Source organism: Tupaia chinensis, unplaced genomic scaffold, assembly GCF_000334495.1.
Source record: "Tupaia chinensis unplaced genomic scaffold, TupChi_1.0 Scaffold000528_1, whole genome shotgun sequence".
Classification (NCBI taxonomy): Eukaryota; Metazoa; Chordata; class Mammalia; order Scandentia; family Tupaiidae; genus Tupaia; species Tupaia belangeri.
Window position 1 is genome coordinate 6,024,910 of NW_006160041.1, and position 19,865 is coordinate 6,044,774.

Here is a 19,865-nt window from a genome sequence, read left to right on the forward strand (position 1 = left end):
GTGGCTTAAACTCATGCTGGGCGCATGTGCGTGTGTGCCCAAGATCCCGAGAGGAGAATGGAAGAGAAGGAATTGTGGCATGGCCATCCCGCCCCGCCCCCCTCCACCCCGGGGGATGATTTCCCGCTTTCTGTCTGTCTTTCTGGCGATGCACGCACCCTATGGCAAAATAAATAAAAATATAAATAAACCTCTCAAAAAAAAAAAGGGGGCCAGTGAAATGTAAAACAAAGTAAGATTCAGCAGTATTGTGTCAGGTGATTTATTTGAATGTATTTGTGCAGTAAAAGCCCGGCTTCAAGAGAAAAGCATTTTTTCAAGCGTATTTGTCCCTCTCTTTTACAGTGAAATTACAGACAACCCTTATATGACTTCCATCCCTGTGAATGCTTTTCAAGGACTGTGTAATGAAACTTTGACACTGTGAGTATTGCTGTTTCCATTCCTGCCGGCACGTGGAGTTGGTTTTAAGTTTCTGTCATATTTTTGTCTACAAAGTCTACAAAGGCTTTCACATAATTTAAGGTATCATCCTATGACATGGTACTCTTTAGACTACAAAAGGGCTTAGGAAACAAGATAAGAATATTCCCTATGGCAGTTGTTGTTACATTTTTTTATTTAAATGACCAGTTGAGTTTTACCGGTCAAGTGACCTCTGTAGCTGCTGCTCAAGACTGCCATTGTAAGGCAAAAGCAGTCATATACAATAGGTGAAGTTATGAGCACATCTGTTTTCCAATAAACTTTATTTATCTAAATAGTCAATGACCAGATTTGGCCTTGCAGGCCATATAGTTTGCATACAAACAACAACAAAACCATGAGATACTTTTGTAAGTTCCCCACAACTAGATAGACTAAATATAAGTGTTCAAATCATTTTAACATGGTCATCTTTTAAGTTTCTCTTAATATGTTAAGTATACAGTTATTTGATCCTCCCAGCCATCTTTTAATTAGGTATGATTATCATATTTTGAAGATAAGGGAATTGAGGTTAAGAAATGTTGAGAAATTCTTAGGCTCACCCAGCTATAAAGTTGCAGAGCCAGGTCTAATTCCAAATTTGGAGTCACCTGCATGCTTCTTCACGGGTTACCACAGGTCACATGTGGTATATTTCTGAAGTTTCCTACAATTATCACTAGGAGTTCTTAATAGCTTGCCTGACTGTGGTCATGATTGTCTTCTCTTATCTTCATGCCTATAACTCCCATTAACTCCCCTGTCTCCTATGTAGCCCAGAGTTCCCAAGGCTGGAGCTTCTCCTCCAGAAAGGGTGTATGCTGTTGGTGGGTTGGAAGAAAGTATTTGAGGTCAGAATCCTGATTCCCAACAGGTTGAGCCCAGTGTATTTTGTTTTTGGCAACTCACCTCCATGTCTCAATAACTCCACTGGAAATGAGAGGTCATAACATGTCAGACTGGCCCCCTGGGATCATTGCATGGACTGATTAGTTAATAGAAACATCAGTGAGTTAAAGCATTAAAATATCCTCAAAAGGGTAAGGTCTATGGACTTCTTAGATTCATCTAAAATGTTCCATTTAATTCAGCCCCACAACCAGTAAACATTTACTCTATGCTAATCCCTGAGAATAAAAGGATGGATAAAATACAAATGTGAAATTACATTTTAAACAGAAAAATAGAAAACCTGTGCATTCAGATGAATGCCTTTCAAAGGGTTCGTCTTAAGAACTGTAGGCCCGGACTCTGCAGTGTGGTCAGCAGCATACTGGACTACAAAGCTGGAAGCCACATGCTGACCAAGGTCCTAGTCTCTGGCCCAGTCAGCCTAAAAATACACCAAACATGTGTACATGTGCTCAGGGTCCTGCTAGAATGGAGAAAGGGGACTGCAGCATGACCAAGCCCTATGCAGGATTTTCTCTCTCTTTCTCTCTCTCTCTCTCTCTCTCTCTCTCTCTCTCTCTCTCTCTCTCTTTTCTGTCTCACGAATACCTATGTACTTTATCAAGAATTTAAAAACATAAAATCTTTTTTTTAAGAGGTTTTTACTATAGAGCATGTGCCCTCACCAGGAAGACAGAGAGAGACAGAGAGATAGAAAGTGAGAAATCTCCCAGGGGGGATAGTCACGATGCAATCTCTTCTCCATTCTCCTTTTGGGATCTTGGGCATGCCCATACACGCACCCGGCGTGAGTTTAAGCCACCGGGTCCGGGACTTGAACCTCAGTCAACTACATGGGAGTTCGGCAATATAGCCATTACACCAACTGCTGGTCCTAAAAACAGAAAATCTTTAAGAAACTGGCAATTACTTCTCCACTATTAATATTGGGTTAACTATTACCTGAAACACTCTTTTTTGAGTATAAGTGAATTTTTTTTTTTTTTTAATTCCTAATGGTAGCAAATCTTTGTCCCTCAAAATAAACCTGCTTCTGAAAAACAGCTTTAAGTTACTAAAACCAAAGACTGGAGATTAGCCATTCAAACCAGGAAATATGGGCCAGCAGGTGGTGTAGTAATTAAGGGCACTGGACTCCCATGTAGCTGACTGTGGTTCAAGTCCTGGACCTGGTGGCTTGCTTTCTCACTTTCCCTCTCTCTTTCTCTCTTTTAATAATAAAAAAAAAAAAACTGGAAAATATTAGCCTATGTGTCAAATAAGGCACACTATACAGTTTCCTTCTGGGGTGTGTATGTGGAGCTTGCTGGAGCTTTGTGCATGCTTCTGATGAAGCCTAACACTTTAGAAAAGGTCAGCACCACCTGTAGCAGGTCACTGATCTCTCCTCTCTATCAACTACAGGAAACTGTACAACAATGGCTTTACTTCAATCCAAGGACATGCTTTCAATGGGACAAAGCTGGATGCTGTGTAAGTCAAGGGTAGCTGTGAAAACTGTAACTTCCCCCTACCCCAAAAAGGACCACCAGCAGAATCCCACTGAAAAAAAAAAAATAGGTCCTACCACTATATCCCTCAACCCCAGTCTGTGTGATCAGTACTTAGAAATGATGTTAAGGAGTTTGACAAGGGCCAACTTTAATATCAATGCTAAATACCAAAGCTTTTAGCTTTTATTCTCAGTGTGCTTTCTCTCTCTCTCTCTCTCTCTCTCTCTCTCTCTCTCTCTCTCTCTTTTCTGTCTCACGAATACCTATGTACTTTATCAAGAATTTAAAAACATAAAATCTTTTTTTTAAGAGGTTTTTACTATAGAGCATGTGCCCTCACCAGGAAGACAGAGAGAGACAGAGAGATAGAAAGTGAGAAATCTCCCAGGGGGGATAGTCACGATGCAATCTCTTCTCCATTCTCCTTTTGGGATCTTGGGCATGCCCACACACGCAACCGGCGTGAGTTTAAGCCACCGGGTCCGGGACTTGAACCTCAGTCAACTACATGGGAGTTCGGCAATATAGCCATTACACCAACTGCTGGTCCTAAAAACAGAAAATCTTTAAGAAACTGGCAATTACTTCTCCACTATTAATATTGGGTTAACTATTACCTGAAACACTCTTTTTTGAGTATAAGTGAATTTTTTTTTTTTTTTAATTCCTAATGGTAGCAAATCTTTGTCCCTCAAAATAAACCTGCTTCTGAAAAACAGCTTTAAGTTACTAAAACCAAAGACTGGAGATTAGCCATTCAAACCAGGAAATATGGGCCAGCAGGTGGTGTAGTAATTAAGGGCACTGGACTCCCATGTAGCTGACTGTGGTTCAAGTCCTGGACCTGGTGGCTTGCTTTCTCACTTTCCCTCTCTCTTTCTCTCTTTTAATAATAAAAAAAAAAAAACTGGAAAATATTAGCCTATGTGTCAAATAAGGCACACTATACAGTTTCCTTCTGGGGTGTGTATGTGGAGCTTGCTGGAGCTTTGTGCATGCTTCTGATGAAGCCTAACACTTTAGAAAAGGTCAGCACCACCTGTAGCAGGTCACTGATCTCTCCTCTCTATCAACTACAGGAAACTGTACAACAATGGCTTTACTTCAATCCAAGGACATGCTTTCAATGGGACAAAGCTGGATGCTGTGTAAGTCAAGGGTAGCTGTGAAAACTGTAACTTCCCCCTACCCCAAAAAGGACCACCAGCAGAATCCCACTGAAAAAAAAAAAATAGGTCCTACCACTATATCCCTCAACCCCAGTCTGTGTGATCAGTACTTAGAAATGATGTTAAGGAGTTTGACAAGGGCCAACTTTAATATCAATGCTAAATACCAAAGCTTTTAGCTTTTATTCTCAGTGTGTGCATGTGCATGCATGTGTGTGTGTGTGTGTGTGTGTGTGTGTGTCCACCCACACACCGGAGTAATGTTCAATCTACTATGTACATGAAGCAAAAGTGATATTTTAATTAAGCCCAAAGCTATTCAGAAAATAAGGTTTCTTTTTTATCCCTTTATGATATGTTTTGACAAAGATGTCAGCTTATATTTGATTCACTCAAAAACAGCTAAAAAACCATGTCTAGTATTTGTCATTTCAAAAATAATGACTAGAACAGCTGATGTAGCCAACAGACTGTCTTTGTTTTTGTAATGCTTCTTGACTATTTAACAATTACTTTTTTTTATTCCAGATGTTCTAGTTTTTTCCCCAAAATTTACCTGTTTGTTTTTGACAGTTACTTACTCATTCTTGTTACTTATAATGCCATCATTTTTTCCTTGAAAAAAAATTCACATCTATTTGTTTTATATTCCAGAAGTGATCATTGCAAAACGTAAAGACCTTATGATTCTAAAACTGTTGTATAGTACAGGGTTTCTCAAGATTTATTGGGCATACAAGCCACCTGGGGAATCTAAGCAAAATGCATTTTCTGAATCAGCAGCTCCTCCACTGCACAGTTCTGTATTTCTAACACATTCCCAATGGTACTGATACTGATGGTCCATGGACCACACTTTTAGTAGCAAGAATGAGGTAAATAAGCTGCACAACCCAGTCGGGGGGAGAGGAACATGTATATTGAGTAGTTTTGGCTGATTTTCTGGCTTAGGGATTAAGTGGTAGATTCTGGAATAATTCCATTGTTAAAGGTTGTATAGTAATACTTTTTTTTTTTTCTTGAGAGGTTTTCGCTATAGGGCGCGTGCGCTCGCCAGACAGACAGAGAGAGACATAGCGACTGAAAGCAAGAAATTGCCCCCCAGGGGGGATGGTCACGCCGCAATCCCTTCTCCTCCATTCTCCTCTCGGGATCTTGGGCACACACGCACACGCACACGGTGTGAGTTCTAAGCCACCGGGTCCGGGACGCAAACTGCAGTCAACTATGTGGGAATCCAGCGACATAGCCATTACGCTAACTGCTGGTTCCCTATGGTAATACATTTTTGAAGTCATGTACTTAGGCAAAGCTCTTTAAATTCCAAGTGGAGTCTCATTCTTTGCCAGTATTTGTCAAATGAGGGTGTAGGGTACCATTCTCTTAATTGTCTGGTTGTGGGATCATTAGTGTCGATTTCCATAATTTTTTTAAGAATTTATTTTTTATTTTATTTGTTGTTATTATTATCATTTTTCATTTGATCAGAGAGAGAAAGAGAAAGGGAAAAATGTGAAAGCATCCTACCAGATCCAGGATTCAAACCATGGTCAGCCATATGGGAATCCAGCACCACTCCTACACCACCTGCCAGGCCCCAATTTTCATAATTGTTTTAAGGTACATAATTATAGGGAAAGTCTGAAAGACTTGATAGAGAAACATGAATTCTTGCATTTCTGATTTATTTATAGAATTGGAGAGACTCTTGTATTTTATCATACTAGACTTACACATTTCTTCACCTATTTATTTATTTATTTATTTATTGGAGAGATTTTCGCTATAGGGCGCATGTGCTCGCCAGACAGAGAGAGACATAGAGACAGAAAGTGAGAAATCACCCCCCAGGGGGGATGGTCACGCCGCAATTCCTTCTCCTCCATTCTCCCCGGCCTGAGTTTTAAGCCACCGGGTCCGGGACGCGAACCATGGTCGACTACATGGGAGTCCAGCGACATAGCCATTACGCTAACTGCTGGTTCCCTTTATTTATGTTTTTGACATAGGCCACATGTGCTTACCAGAGAGAAACAGAGAAAATGAAGGTGAGAAGTCACCCCCCCCAAGGATGGTCACACTGCCATCCCTCCTCCGCTTGGGCTTTTGGGCAAGCACACACATGTACCCAGCATGATGTTCAAGCTGCCAGGTCCAGAACATGAACTGTGGTTGGCCATGTGGTAATCTAGTGCCTTGACTACCACACCCTGCACTGGCTCTTCAACTACTTTTCAGTATATTCTTAAACACACACAATATGCCAAGCACTATTCATCCTTTTGCAATACAAAAATGAGTAAGGGCCAAATCCTTCCTGACCATACTGAAAATACATTATGGTGGGGTCAACTCAAGACCAGCAATATCAAGGGTCAAAGCACATTAGGAAGAAATACACTCAATCCAAAACATGGAACTCAGCTTTAAAAACCCAAAAGCTAAATATCCAATAACATTGGCCTCCTTGTTTGAAGATGTAAGATTTTCTCTAGCATTATCCAATTTTTTTCATTATTAGCATTTGATTTTAACATTGCATAAATCTCACCAAATATTTTCCTCTTTGATTGAACTATTTCTAAAACACCATGACCTATAAAGAAAGGATCTTCCCAATTCAGATTTTCTATTAATGAAATGGGATATTGAGACTTCTTAAAATAATTAAGATAGTTTGTAGATACTTAAGGTACAAAGCATTCAGAAGACTGTCACACTGTTCTAAACTTTGGGGCACCAAGAGACTAGTGTTGCAGCAACAGATAACCACTTTAGCAAGGGTAGGAGCAGGGATGGTGAAGAAAAACCTTCAGCCAGGGCCCAGCCCTGATTATATGGCTCCTGGCTTCATGAATCCAGGTGACTCGGGCCTGCACCAAACTGCCAATACGGAACACTAGATTAGAAAAAGAACTCAAGACCTTGGATATAGGATAACTCATTTCCAAAATTTTCATTTTGCCACGAAGGATTTTAAAGCCCAAGATAAATAGTTTTCAAATTTCTTGTCTTTTTATCCTGTCACAATTAGTCACTGAAGGGTATGGTCTTCAAACACTCCATTATCATGTTTTAAGGACAGAGGTTTGGGATTGAAAATTCAGACTTTAAGGTTTACAGAGCAATGATTCTTGATATTAGCTACAAATTGGGATCACCTGTGAGGTTTTCAGGCGCCGATGCCTGAGTTTTGCCACCAGACCTTCTGGATATAGCTTGGGCATTGCAGAAATCTAAACATCTCTCCAAGTGAGTCCACTATGGAACAGAAGTCCAGAACCACTTCTGTAGAAGGTTATCAACTTTCTTGTCCAGCTGTCCCATTTTATACATGAAGGGGATAGAGCACAAGAAGACACGTGGCTTTTTAAAAAAACATGTTTTGTTTTGTTGTTGTTTTTTAATTTGCCAGAGAGAGCATGAGAGGGAAAGTGAGAAAGCACCCCTCACAGGGGCTGGTCACATCACAATCCCTTCTCCTCCATCTTTCTTGGGGTTTTAGGCATACATGCATGTGTGCCCAGTGTATTTTTCAAGCTGCTGGCTCCAGAACTCAAACTGCACATTTGGCCCTGTGGAATCCAGCCACCTTAACCACCATGCCACCAATTTTCCCTTAACATGTTTTTGCTTTACTTTTAATTATTATTATTTTTTAAATTTGTTATGAGAGAGAGAAAATGAGAAAGCAAGCCACCAGGTATGGGACTCGAACTGTGGTTGGTTGGCCATATGGGAATCCAGCACCCCAACCTGCCGGCCCCCTTCACATGGCTTTTTTAACTTGATGGAACAATCTAGTGACTGAGCCGAAGCTGGGACCTGGATCCCCTACTCAGGACTCTTTCTCTACATTCATTATTGCTGACTTACCAGCCACCACCAAAGTGTGAACTCCCAACTCCTCTGGACACTACTGCTATTTCTTAACCTTGTAGATTATTTAGGTTTCTTAGCTCAGTCCTTCAAAGTCATGAAATACAGAAGGTAAAAGGTTTTATATCTAGAAAGAATGAGCTCCCCTGAGCAGGGTCTCGGGGGGGTGGGGTGTTAAAGCTATGCTTCTTAAAACTGTTCCTGGAACTTTCCCTCCAAGGTAAGTTAATGTTTGTTATGTTAAAACAGTAATTTATGCTGTTACAAGTTACACATGTGGACTTGCACATGTTATAATAATCTGAAATCCTAGAGAGAGCTATAGTCTGCAGAGCTCCCCAGGCAGCTCTTGGATCCAGGAGCATCTTTCTAGTCTGACATTCCACAGAACTCAGGGGAATACTACTTCTAAGAGGGAGAATAAACAACGCGTTTTCCTACTGTCAACACAACTCTTCTGACACCAGGTGTGTGCAGGTTCCCCAGCACACACCAAGCAATCAATTCTTCAATGACGGCGGCTGAGCATTCTACTATTTAACTCAGTTCTGACACTCTCTACCTGGAGACAAGATCAGATCCTGCAGGTTTAGGGCTCAGTCCCACAAAACTGCTCCCACTTCAGATACCAGTCACAGGCCCCAAGTTATGACAGGCCAACTATAAATTAGGGTTTGCACGACCTCCTCCTTGGGTTCAATTAATTTGCTAGAGCACTCACATAACTCAGAGAAATACTTTACTTACTTTAAATGATATTTTGAAGGACCAGCCGGAGGGAAGAGATCGATAGGGCAAGGTATATGTGAAGAGGTGCAGAGCCTCCACGTCTTTGTCAGTCACGCCACCCCTCCAGAAACCTCCACATATTCAGCTACCTAGAAGCTCATCCAGTCCCGGTCTTTTTAGGCTTTCATGGAGGCTTCATTAGGAAAACATGATTGAGCACATCACTGGTCCTCAATGATCAACTCCATCTGCTCCTCTCTTCTCCTGGAAGGCTGGAGAAGGTGAAGCTCCAAGTCCCAACGCTATAATCCCACTTTGGCAATCTCATGGGTCATCTCATTAGCATGATAGATGTTCTTACTGCTCTGGAGAGTCCAAGGGTTTTAGAAGCTGTATGCCTGGAAATGAGGGACAAAGACCAGTTATACTGGGTGGTCAGAAAAGTCATGACATATTTTTCTATGTTTTTGTATGCAAAAATGCATGATGACTTTTCTGTTGACCCAATATTAATATATTCCACAATTTCACACTACTGAAAAAAAAAAAAAACTTTTGATATACATACCATCTTGTTGGGAGACAGGTGAATTTAACAAAGTTTATTCTAAAAGTAGCCAGAGGAGATCCTAAGAACTAGTAAAGATTTCAGATCAACTGATGGTATTCTAAAATTAAAGGTATGATGCAGAGAGTTTGTGGGAGACTCCACTTTCTTGCCAGCTTTCTCCTTAGTCTATATCATGGGTAAGAGCTTGGTTGATGTAAAGAGCTATTCTTTTGGAGATGATGGATTTTAATTCATTGGTGCCTGATTCAGAAGGTTCTAGTCGCTGCAACTATCTCTTAAAACACAGTGAAGAAATCAAGGGCCAGCAGATGGCATAATGGTTATATCGCTGGATTCCAATAGGGTCAACTGCAGTTTAAATCCTGGACCTGGTGGCTTAAAACTCACACTGGGTTTGTGGGTGGATGGGTGCCTAAGATCCCAGGAGGAGAAGAGACTACTTCTGGCCATCTTCCCCCCCACCCCCGCACCCCCAGGGATGAGTTCTTATTTTCGGTCTCTCTTTCAGCAAGAACACGCACCCAGTAACAACAACCAAAAAAAAAAAAAAAAAGAAAGAAAAATCAAAAAAGAAATCATTACATCATTTCTACCATACTTTCTTGACATCGTTATGTCAAGGACTAAAGTTATTTGGAAGAACTTAATGAGTGATGAATGTGGAAAATATTTTTTAGTTAAGAATGATTTATTTTGGACCAGCAGATGGTGTAATGGTTAGGTCACCAGACTCCCACGTAGTTAATTGCAGTTTAAGTCCCAGATCCAGTGACTTAAAACTCACACCGGGCATGTGTGCATATGTGCCCAGGATCCTGAGAGAAGAATGGAGAAGGGTTGCGGCATGGCCGTCCCCCCCGGGGGGTGATTTCTTGCTTTCTGTTTCTCTGTCTCTGTTTCTGGCGAGCACATGCATACTATAGGGAAAAAAAATTAAAAAAAAAAAAATTTGTTTCTTGGTTTCTAGAAGAATGGATCAGGAGTCAGCAACCTTTTTTCTAGAAAGGGCCCAGAGAGCAAACATTTTTGGTTTTGTGGGACAGATGGTCTTAGTTGTAGCTTCTCAACTCTGCCTTCATAGCATGAAAGGAGCCATAGACAATACATAAACACATGAGCATGGCTAAGTTACAGTAAAACTTTAGAAAAATGAGTAAAGCTGGCTCTATGGCCTGGTAGTTAAAACAGCTGGATCCCACATGGCCAACTGCAAGAAGCATGCCAGGTGCATGTGTGTATGAATGCCCAAAATCCCAAAAAAGAAGGGAAAGTTAGAGGAGAAAAGATTGTAGCGTGGCCATTTTTCATGGAGGCGGGGGAACACTTTCTTCTTTCCCTTTCTGTCTCTGGTGAGTGCAAACACTCTCTAGCAAAAAAATTAGGGAGTAAAAGAAGAAAAGGGGTCAGGCAGGATTTGATTGGAGGGTCATAGTTCACAATCTCTATTCTATATGAAGGAATTCTGTAAGGATGACCATTGTATGATAAATAATATAGTATGTTTCTTCCAATTCCTGGTAAAGTATAAAGGGCAAGCTTGGGACAAAGATAAGAAGTATCTGGATAAAAATATTTTAAGGTCAGAAAGTTCAGGTCCAATCATAATAGAAAACAATGATTTTTTTTTCAGTCAGTATTTTGATCCAAACTGGAAAGTCTGCTCCTGTTATAAAACAATGTTCTATTTATCATGCTGCCCTAAGTTTGTAATTCCCAATTGATGGAAATTTTTTCTTTGCTAAGCTTAAGCACTTTAGTAAAAGGTGTCATGTAAATCCAATGTAGAATTAAGATGATGGTCATGAGAAGCTGTAGCTGGAGAAAACAGAGGTCAAGTTTCCATAGCAATCATGACATAGTACTCACTCTTATTTTTAACATAGGGCTGTTGCTTCTGGTCTCAAAGCTAACTGCGGTTTTAAACTAAACACATCAATCGCCTATAACTAATCTAATCATGTTCAAGGATTACGTGTTAGCGATTTGGTCATTTCTCCAGAAATATGTTCAAGTGTCTTTAGGTTCTGATCGAAATAATGTATCATTCAAAAGAGCTGTCACTCCCCATCCTTCTACTTCATGCTGATTAACGGAAATTAGCAGATGTGACCTCGTTTACACCCATTTCTTAAGTGGAACTGAATACTACGATCACAGCCAAGTTGGATCAATTCTGCAATGAGTACAAGCGCTGACGCCTCAGCAGCAGTGGAGTAATTAGTCAGGAGTTCGTGAAAATGATGGCAGATGTGTAAAGCACATTGTTCTGGGGTCCGCGTGGAGCCAAGCGCGTTGTCATCACTCCGATGTGAAATGAATAACAATACAAGCATCCCTGGCTCCACAGAAGTTGAACTGCACTCAGTTGCAAGTTAATTCACACGTTCCTTCTTTGGAACATCTTTTTCAACCTCTTTCCCCACAATCTGTGTGGGGAGATGTTGCTTCTTGGAGAATGTCTGGTTCTCTGCATTGTATTTTCAATTGTCACAGACTAGTCAGTAGCTACCATCTGACAGTAAACATTTGGGCTGGAAAAAAAAAAGAAAAAAGAAATACCATTTTGATATGGGAAGAACCTACCAAGACACTAATCGTTATGAACTGAGAAGTCAACATAATTACTGTGCTAATTAGCATCACACATTAGCTGACTAGAAGTGAAACACCACAGCTTAGAGCACCGGGCAAAGATGACGACAGAGATGATTATAGGATTACGCAGGCTCTTATTTCTCATGGGACAAGTATTTGAACAGTTTGTAGGATTTGCTCCATGGCTTTTCCCTCTGCTCATTGAAAGCTTGACTGTTTTCTCACCTGTTCCTGTTTACAAACAGGTGTCCTAATTTCTGTTACTAAAAAGATTTCCACAGGGCAATCCAGCTCCCCTTTAGGCTAACATGAGAACTGGACTGGGGTTCCTTTTAATTTTCCAAATAAACAGAGTTAGGGGAGGAAAATAAGGCTCCCCACTGCAGTGCTCCCATATGAGTCTCACAGCTTTGTCAGGTGCCAGCCTTTGTGGGGCCTGCAGGTGGCATGGTGATTAAGGCACTGGACTCCCACATGACTGACCTTGGTTTGAGTCTCAGACCTGGTGGCTCACTTTCCTTCTCTCTCTCCCTGAAAAGACCAGTGGAGGCACAAGCTGAAAATCCACCTTGGAGCTAAAGTGCACCCTAAAACTCCCCAGAGAGAAAAGGGTAGTAGCAACATATTTTCTTGTGACAGTATCACACTTTTCCTACTGACAAAGATCACTTCCTTCTTTTTTTAAAAAAATTGTATTTAACTTTCTTTCTTTCTTTAAATTTGACCAGAGATTGACAGAGCAAGAGAGAGAAAGTGAGAAAGCAAGCTGCCAGGTACGGGACTCAAACCACGGTCGCCTCTGTGGAGTCCAGCGCCCTTAACTACCATGCCGACTGACAGCCTCAAGATCACTTCCTTCTAAACATAGCATAGAGATCATGGTTATCGAGGAGTTACCCAGTAGTGGGGCTTTCAGTTACTCAACCAGCAAGTCTACTGAATGTCTGTTTTGTGCCAGAAGGATGTACAAATACATGTGTTGGCCCCAAGAATATGGCTTTATCAGAAGGACATTTCCCCCAACTCATTCCGCATCACCTTCATTTTCCTCATTACATTATTCTTCTCTATGAGATACACAATCTTAAATCAGGGTGGGGCTTCTTATCCTCCTGTATGGCAAATATGACATCTCTTTTTTTTAGGAATAACTTTCCAGCACTTTCTTAAAAAGGCAGAAGATCTCAAATAGTGAAAAGCTATTGAATACACACAGATGTAGCGGTATCTTTATATTTTTAAGTTTATTTCTCAGACGAGAGAGAGAATGGACATCCCCCACCCAACAACACACACATAGGGTCTTCACGGTACAATCTACCCCCAGGCTCAGCAGTCAGGAAAACCCACGTGCATGCACACATGGTGTGTACAGGAAGACTGTGGGTTGCAAACCCAGGAACTTCCCGTGTGGCTTCAGTATCATGAGGCATTACCACTACACCATCATGGCTAGTCAATGTCTGTACAATCCTTCCCAATATTTATATTTAGAAGTCCTGATTTCTAAGAAGTGTTTCCTCTCACTTCTTACCATAGGCTTTACTACTCTTTATTCATGTTCATCTTCTTCCAAGAGATAGCTTAAATGATCATCCCCCTGTAAAATAATCATTATCTAGAGTAGGTTACCCATATAGTCTATCGAGATTTGTGATTGAGGGTCCAACAGACAGCGTAGAGGTTATGTTGCTGGATTCCCACATGACCAATGGCAGTTTGAGTCCCAGACCTGGTGGCTTGAAACATACTGGGCGCATGTGTGCGTACCCAAGATCCAGGAAAGATAATGGAAAAATCCTCTGGGGAGTGATTTTTCACTTTCCCTCTCTGTCTGTCTGTCTGTCTGTCTGTCTGTTTCTCTCTGGTGAGCACTCACGCCCTATGGCAAAAACCTCTTAGAAAAAAAAAAAAAAAGGATTTGTGATTGATTTACCCATGCTGGTTTACAGGATGAGAACTCTAGAAGAATCAAGATAAGTCATAGTCAAGGAACCCATCTAACTAGACTATATTCCTAGAAAATGTTATGTGTAGGGCCGGGAGGTGGCATGGCACTGAACTCCCACATGACTGGCCTTGGTTTGAGTCTCAGACCCGGTGGTTCACTTTCCTTTTCTCTCTCTCTCTAGTCAAATTTTTAAAAATAATTATAAATAAAATTAACTAAATTATTCGCACACACACCCAGCGTGAGTGTAAGCCACCAGGCCTGGGACTCAAACCGCGGTTCACTACATGGGAGTCCAGTGGCATAGCCATTATGCTAACTGCTGGTCCCTAAATTATTCTTTTCTTAGTGTAATGGCTATGTCGCTGGACTCCTACATAGTTGACCGTGGTTTGCATCCCGGACCTGGTGGCTTAAAACTCACGCCGGGTGCGTGTGCATGCGTGCCCAAGATCCCAAGAGGAGAATGGAGGAGAAGGGATTGCAGCGTGACCATCCTCCCTGGGGGATGATTTCTCACTTTCTGTCTCTATGTCTCTCTCTGTCTGGCGAGCGCATGCGCCCTATAGCAAAAACCTCTCCAAAAAATAAATAAATAAATAAATAAATAAAAATAAATAAATGTTATTTGATAAATCTTATTAAAGTGCTTTCTTCCTGGTTATTAAGGGTTCTGCATGTGTATTTCCCTTCACCACTCTCTCAGCTTCACATGAAAGGCAGGAGTAGTAATCTGAACTCAAGGTTACAGGCTAAATGAGGCAGCCCTCTCGGCTGCTTAAGGTAGTGTGATGGCTTCATTTTTAAGGACCTAATTGTCCCTTAGAGGTAAAGCACCCAAAAAACCATACTGGTTTTAGAGAATGCAGCCTTGTGAGAGATCCATGCATCTCTGTCCAAGTTGGCTGCATCCTCCCTCTCCCTTCCTGGACTCTGGCTGGCTTTTCCAGTGTGAAGTCTTCTGTAGTGTTTCTGGTAAACTGCAATGCTTATCAACTGGTCTCCTGATCCTCGGAGGGGTATTAAATGTCCGATGAAAACACTGAAAAATTGGACAAATTGTTAACGTGTAGCAGTCAGAGATGGAGAAAAACTGAGATGAGCTCACCAATTCTTACTTGATTTTCAACAGTCTGAGAACAGAATGTGATCTGCAAGCTGCATGGTCTAGAAAATACAAAAAGAGACATAAGCCAGTGAGGCCGTCCTGAAAAAACTGAATTTAGTTGTCTTTTGACAAAATCACGCTGTTGAAGATCTTCTCTCCGTTGGAGTTTTGCCCAATGTGGCTCTTGCCTGCTCCAGCTAGCACTAACTAAAATAATTTTGTAGACATAGTGGGTGTTGTACAAACAGTGACCAAGGGGATATGTGATTAGCCTCTTATAGGGCAGAAGCCCATTGGGAAGGCACAGATTGGCTGCTTTGGCATTTCACTGGGTTTTTGAACACATATGGCTCTACGGCAGACCTATGTATCCTGGAAGCTAGGAAGTTAACCACTACCTGAGAGCCCACGTCTCAGCCATACCCTGTGGAGTTTGTAAACCAGCTGCCCCAACAGTCATTGCCACCTAGAAAGTCAATGGGCCAGATACTGTAACAACGAGATACTAAGTCTTCCATTTTGTCATTCTCCATTTTTTTTTCCAAAGCAATCACATATGTCACCATGAGAATGTTATACATGAGACCAGCAGCTGGCATAATGGCTATGTCGCTGGACTTGCATGTAGTCAACCACGATTTGAGTCCTGGACCCGGTAGCTTAAACTCATGCCGAGCACCTGTGTGTGCGTGCCCAAGATCCTGAAAGGAGCCTGGAGAAGGGATTGCAGCATAGCCATCCTCCCTGGGGGGTTGATTTCTTGCTTTCTGTCTCTCTGTCTCGCTCTGTCTTTCTGGCAAGTACACATGCCCTACAGCAAAAACCTCTCTAAAAACAAAAACAAAAACTTGATATTGCCTACTCTTGCAGGAAAGGTGTATTTATGTTTTATTCATTCATTAACATACTCATCCAACAAATAGTTATGGAGACATTAAACTGAACACTAGGTATACAACAATAAAAAAAAAAAGACAGAACTTACATTCTGCTTGGAGAGACAGATAATAAATAATAAATATGTAAACATGGTAATTATAGTCTGAGATGATACCTTGAAGGAAATAAAGATTGTACAGCAGAAAATAGGTAATAACTACTTAAAATATTGACATAATAATTGTACATATTTATGGGGTACAGTGTGGGTTTTTCAATACATGAATATAGTGTATACTTGTCAAGTCAGAGAAACTGGAAGATCCATCATTTGAAATATGTACTGGTATTTTGTGTTGGGAACATTTAAAATCCTACTCTCTTGTAGCTATTTTGAAGTGTGCAGTATATTACCGTTAATAGTAACCCCACTGTGCCACAGAAACCTAGAATTTAGTGGTCCTATCTAACTATAATTTTATGATAGTTATTTTAAATTAGTTCTCAACCTCTATTTAAGAAGTTGAAAGGCCTGGGCCAGCAGGTGGTGTAGTGGTTAAGGATGCTGGACTCCTACATGCCTGACCATGGTTCAAGTCCTGGACCTGGTGGCTTGCTTTCTCACTTTTTCTCTCTTGCTCTGTCCCTCTCTGGTCATATTAACATAAATAAATAAAGTTCAAATAAAATAATTCCTTAAAAAATAAAAGAAGTTGAAAGACTTGTAACCAGTAGATGGCATAATGGTTTCTTTGCTGGACTCCCACATAATCGACCACGGATCGAGTCCTGGACCAAACAGCTTAAAACTCATGTCAGGCGCATGTGTTTGCATGCACAGGATCCCAAGAGGAGAATGGAGGATAAGGGATTGCAGTGTGGCCATCCCCCCTGGGGATGTCTCTCTGTCTCTCTCTCTCCAGCAAGTGCCTGTGCCCTATAGCAAAAATCTCTCTAAAAATTTTTTTAAAGAGGGAACCAGCAGTTAGCGTAATGGCTATGTCGCTGGACTCCCACGTAGTCGACTGTGGTTCGCGTCTCGGACCCGGTGGCTTAAATCTCACGCCGGGCACGTGTGCGTGCGTGCCCAAGATCCCGAGAGGAGAATGGAGGAGAAGGGATTGCGGCATGACCATCCCCCCTGGGGGGTGATTTCTCGCTTTCTGTCTCTATGTCTCTCTCTGTCTGTCTGGCGAGCGCACGCGCCCTATAGCGAAAACCTCTCAAAAAAAAAAATAATTTTTTTAAAGAGAAGTTGAAAAACTAAAAAATGTTTACCAATTTGTGAGATCTCTCTGTGTGGAGTCCTAGTACTTGTGACTTGGTTAATCTTTCATCGTCAGACCAGAGGACGACTTCTCCAGCATCGATGGTTGCTAAAACTCTTCTGCTGCTTTAGAGAAGACCTCCTAAGAGTTCAATTATCTAAGGAAGTTTCTCTGTGGTACTCTGGAGAAGGACTACTTCTGACTAAAAGTTCTCATGTCACATCATTGGTACTAACTATCATCCTTTAGCATTTTCCATCATAAAGAGTAAACACCATAAGAGGAACGATGGAAGCATTACTGTATCCAAGTAGATTTCCTAAAGGTCTCAACTGTATTTTGCACTAACAGGTGGCCTTTTACTAATGCTTAAATTGATTAGGCTATGTCGTGTGTTATTTTAAACATGTAAATCAGGGTCCCTCATTACAAGGTTATAGATATGCTTTGTTTCTTTTTAGATAATTTTGTTCTCTGAAACAGCTGGGGGGAAAGGCCGGTTTCAAAATCTTTGGAAACTTTTATTTATTGGAGGAAAAATTTTGTTTCAAAATCACTTTGTGACTTGAATTGCTTCAAAAATATTTTACGCTCAAATGCCCAAGTGTGTTTGAAATAGAAAGAACAACGTGCCCATCAAACCCCCCTTTCATGGAAGTCTTCTTCCATAATCCTATGTGCCTAAAAATACCTGCCAAATTGCACAAAATAAGACTGTCAGATAAAATACAAGGCACCCAATTAAATTTGAATTTTATATAAACAAGTAACTTTTAATTTAAGAATATTTCAAAAACTATTTAGAATATACTTATACTAAAACGTTATTCATTGTTTATTTGAATTTCAAATTTAACTGGCATGTGGTAAATCTGGCACTTTACCCAAAGAAAAGATCCAAATCTGTTAACAGTTCATACTATCATTCACCACCTTCGCTGTTTTCATTCCATTCATGACTTAAGTTAGGTCTTCAAAAGTAAGTAGGGACCAGCAGTTAGGGCAATGGCTATGTCGCTAAACTCCCACATAGTCGACCACAGTTCACGTCCCAGACCTGATGGCTTAAAACTCATGCCGGGTGCATGTGCGTGTGTGCCCAAGATCCCAAGAGGAGAATGGAGGAGAAGGGATTGCGGTGTGGCCATCCCCCCTTGGGGATGATTTCTCGCTTTCTATCTCTCTGTCTCTGTCTGTTTGGCAAGCGCACGCGTCCTATAGCAAAAACCTCTCAAAAAAAAAAAATGTAAGCGAGGGGCTGGCTCCGTGGAGCAATGACAATGCACTGCTCAAGGGAAGCCAGATTCCACATGGCTACCACAGTTGGACTCCCAGCTCAGTCATCCTGATACATGCTGGGCACACCAAGTGCCCAAGATCTGATGGTCTGAAGAAAGGGAATCTGGCGGGATCTAGCTGTGTGACAGGTATTCATCTCTCTCACATTTTTTACATGTGCACACACGCATTCTATCATAGAGGGGAAATAAAGTGTGTGTGTGTGTGTGTGTGTGTATGTGTATGCCAGACAGTGGTGCAGTGGTAAAACATGATACCCTATGAGGCAGACCCACATGGGAAGCTGCCAGTTCATGACTGGAGGCCTCCCTGAGTATGGCCCATGATTCAGGCTGGCTGAAGCTGGGGGTGGGTCATGGCATCAAGACCCTGTCATAGGATGCTATATATCTCTGTCTCACTCTCTCTCTCTCTGTTTCTCACTCATGGAATCAATACTCTTTTTTAAAAAGCAAATAAGAATAATGGCCAATATTAGGAAATGAAATTTAAATCAGTTAATATTTAAAAAATATTTAAAAATACAGTTGCCAGGCCAGCCAGTGGCATGGTGGTTAATGTGGCTGGGTCACACATGACTGACTGAGCAGTTCAAGTTCTGGACCCAGCAGCTTGAAAAATACTTGGACTGCATGTGTGTGCATACCCAAAATCCAGAAAGGAAAAATGGAGAAGAAGGGATTGTGGCATGACCATTCCCCATGGGGATGCTTTCTCACTTTCCTTCTTGCTCTCTCTCTCTCTGTCTCTCTCTTTGTCTCTCTCCAGCAAGGACATACACTCTCTGACAAATTTAAAAACATTTAGTTGCTACTGGCCAGGAAAATTAAAAATGTGGGCAACTTTTATAAAATTTATATTTATAAACTAGATCATAAACATGTTCATTTTGGGGACCAGCAGACTACATAATGGTTGTGTTGCTGGACTGCCACATAGTCGACTGTGGTTCAAGTCCCAGACCTGGTGACTTAAACCTCACACCAGGCATGTGTGCATGCGTGCCCAAAATCCTGAGAGGAGAATGGAGGAGAAGGGATTGCAGCATGGCCATCCCCCCCCACCCCACCCCCATCCCCCAAGGGATGATGTCTTGCTTTCTCTATCTCTCTCTGTCTTTCTGGTGAGCACAGGTGCCCTATAACAAAAATCTCTCAGGAAAAAAAAAAAGTTCATTTTCAAGGACTTCCACCAAAATTAATGCATATAAACCTTGCCATTAAAACCTAGAATGTTTTCATTGCTTAAGCTAGAAGGCAATAAGAAATCATCTAAATTCTTAAAAAAAAAAAAAAAAAAGAAAAAGAAAAAAAAAAGAAAAGAAAAGAAAAGAAAAACCAGTTCATAGCTAAGAAGACCATGGTCACATTTTTATTTTGAGATTCATATCCGTTTGGTGTGTTTGCTTAAATGTACCTAATTCATTCTCTCTTTCTTTCCAGTTACCTAAACAAGAATAAATACCTGACAGTTATTGACAAAGATGCATTTGGAGGAGTATACAGTGGACCAACCTTGCTGTGCGTAAGACATACAAGAGAATG

General features: G+C 41.2%; 1 protein-coding gene across 1 annotated transcript in view; it reads left to right on the forward strand.

The window, feature by feature from the left end:
- TSHR (thyroid stimulating hormone receptor) overlaps nt 1-19,865 on the forward strand; it is a 166,355-nt gene that overhangs the window by 114,152 nt on the left and 32,338 nt on the right. Inside the window, exons 6-8 of the mRNA XM_006157105.1 lie at nt 346-423; nt 2,785-2,853; nt 19,764-19,841. Coding sequence (XP_006157167.1) covers nt 346-423; nt 2,785-2,853; nt 19,764-19,841 — 225 coding nt within the window. The remainder of the gene's footprint in view (nt 1-345; nt 424-2,784; nt 2,854-19,763; nt 19,842-19,865) is intronic.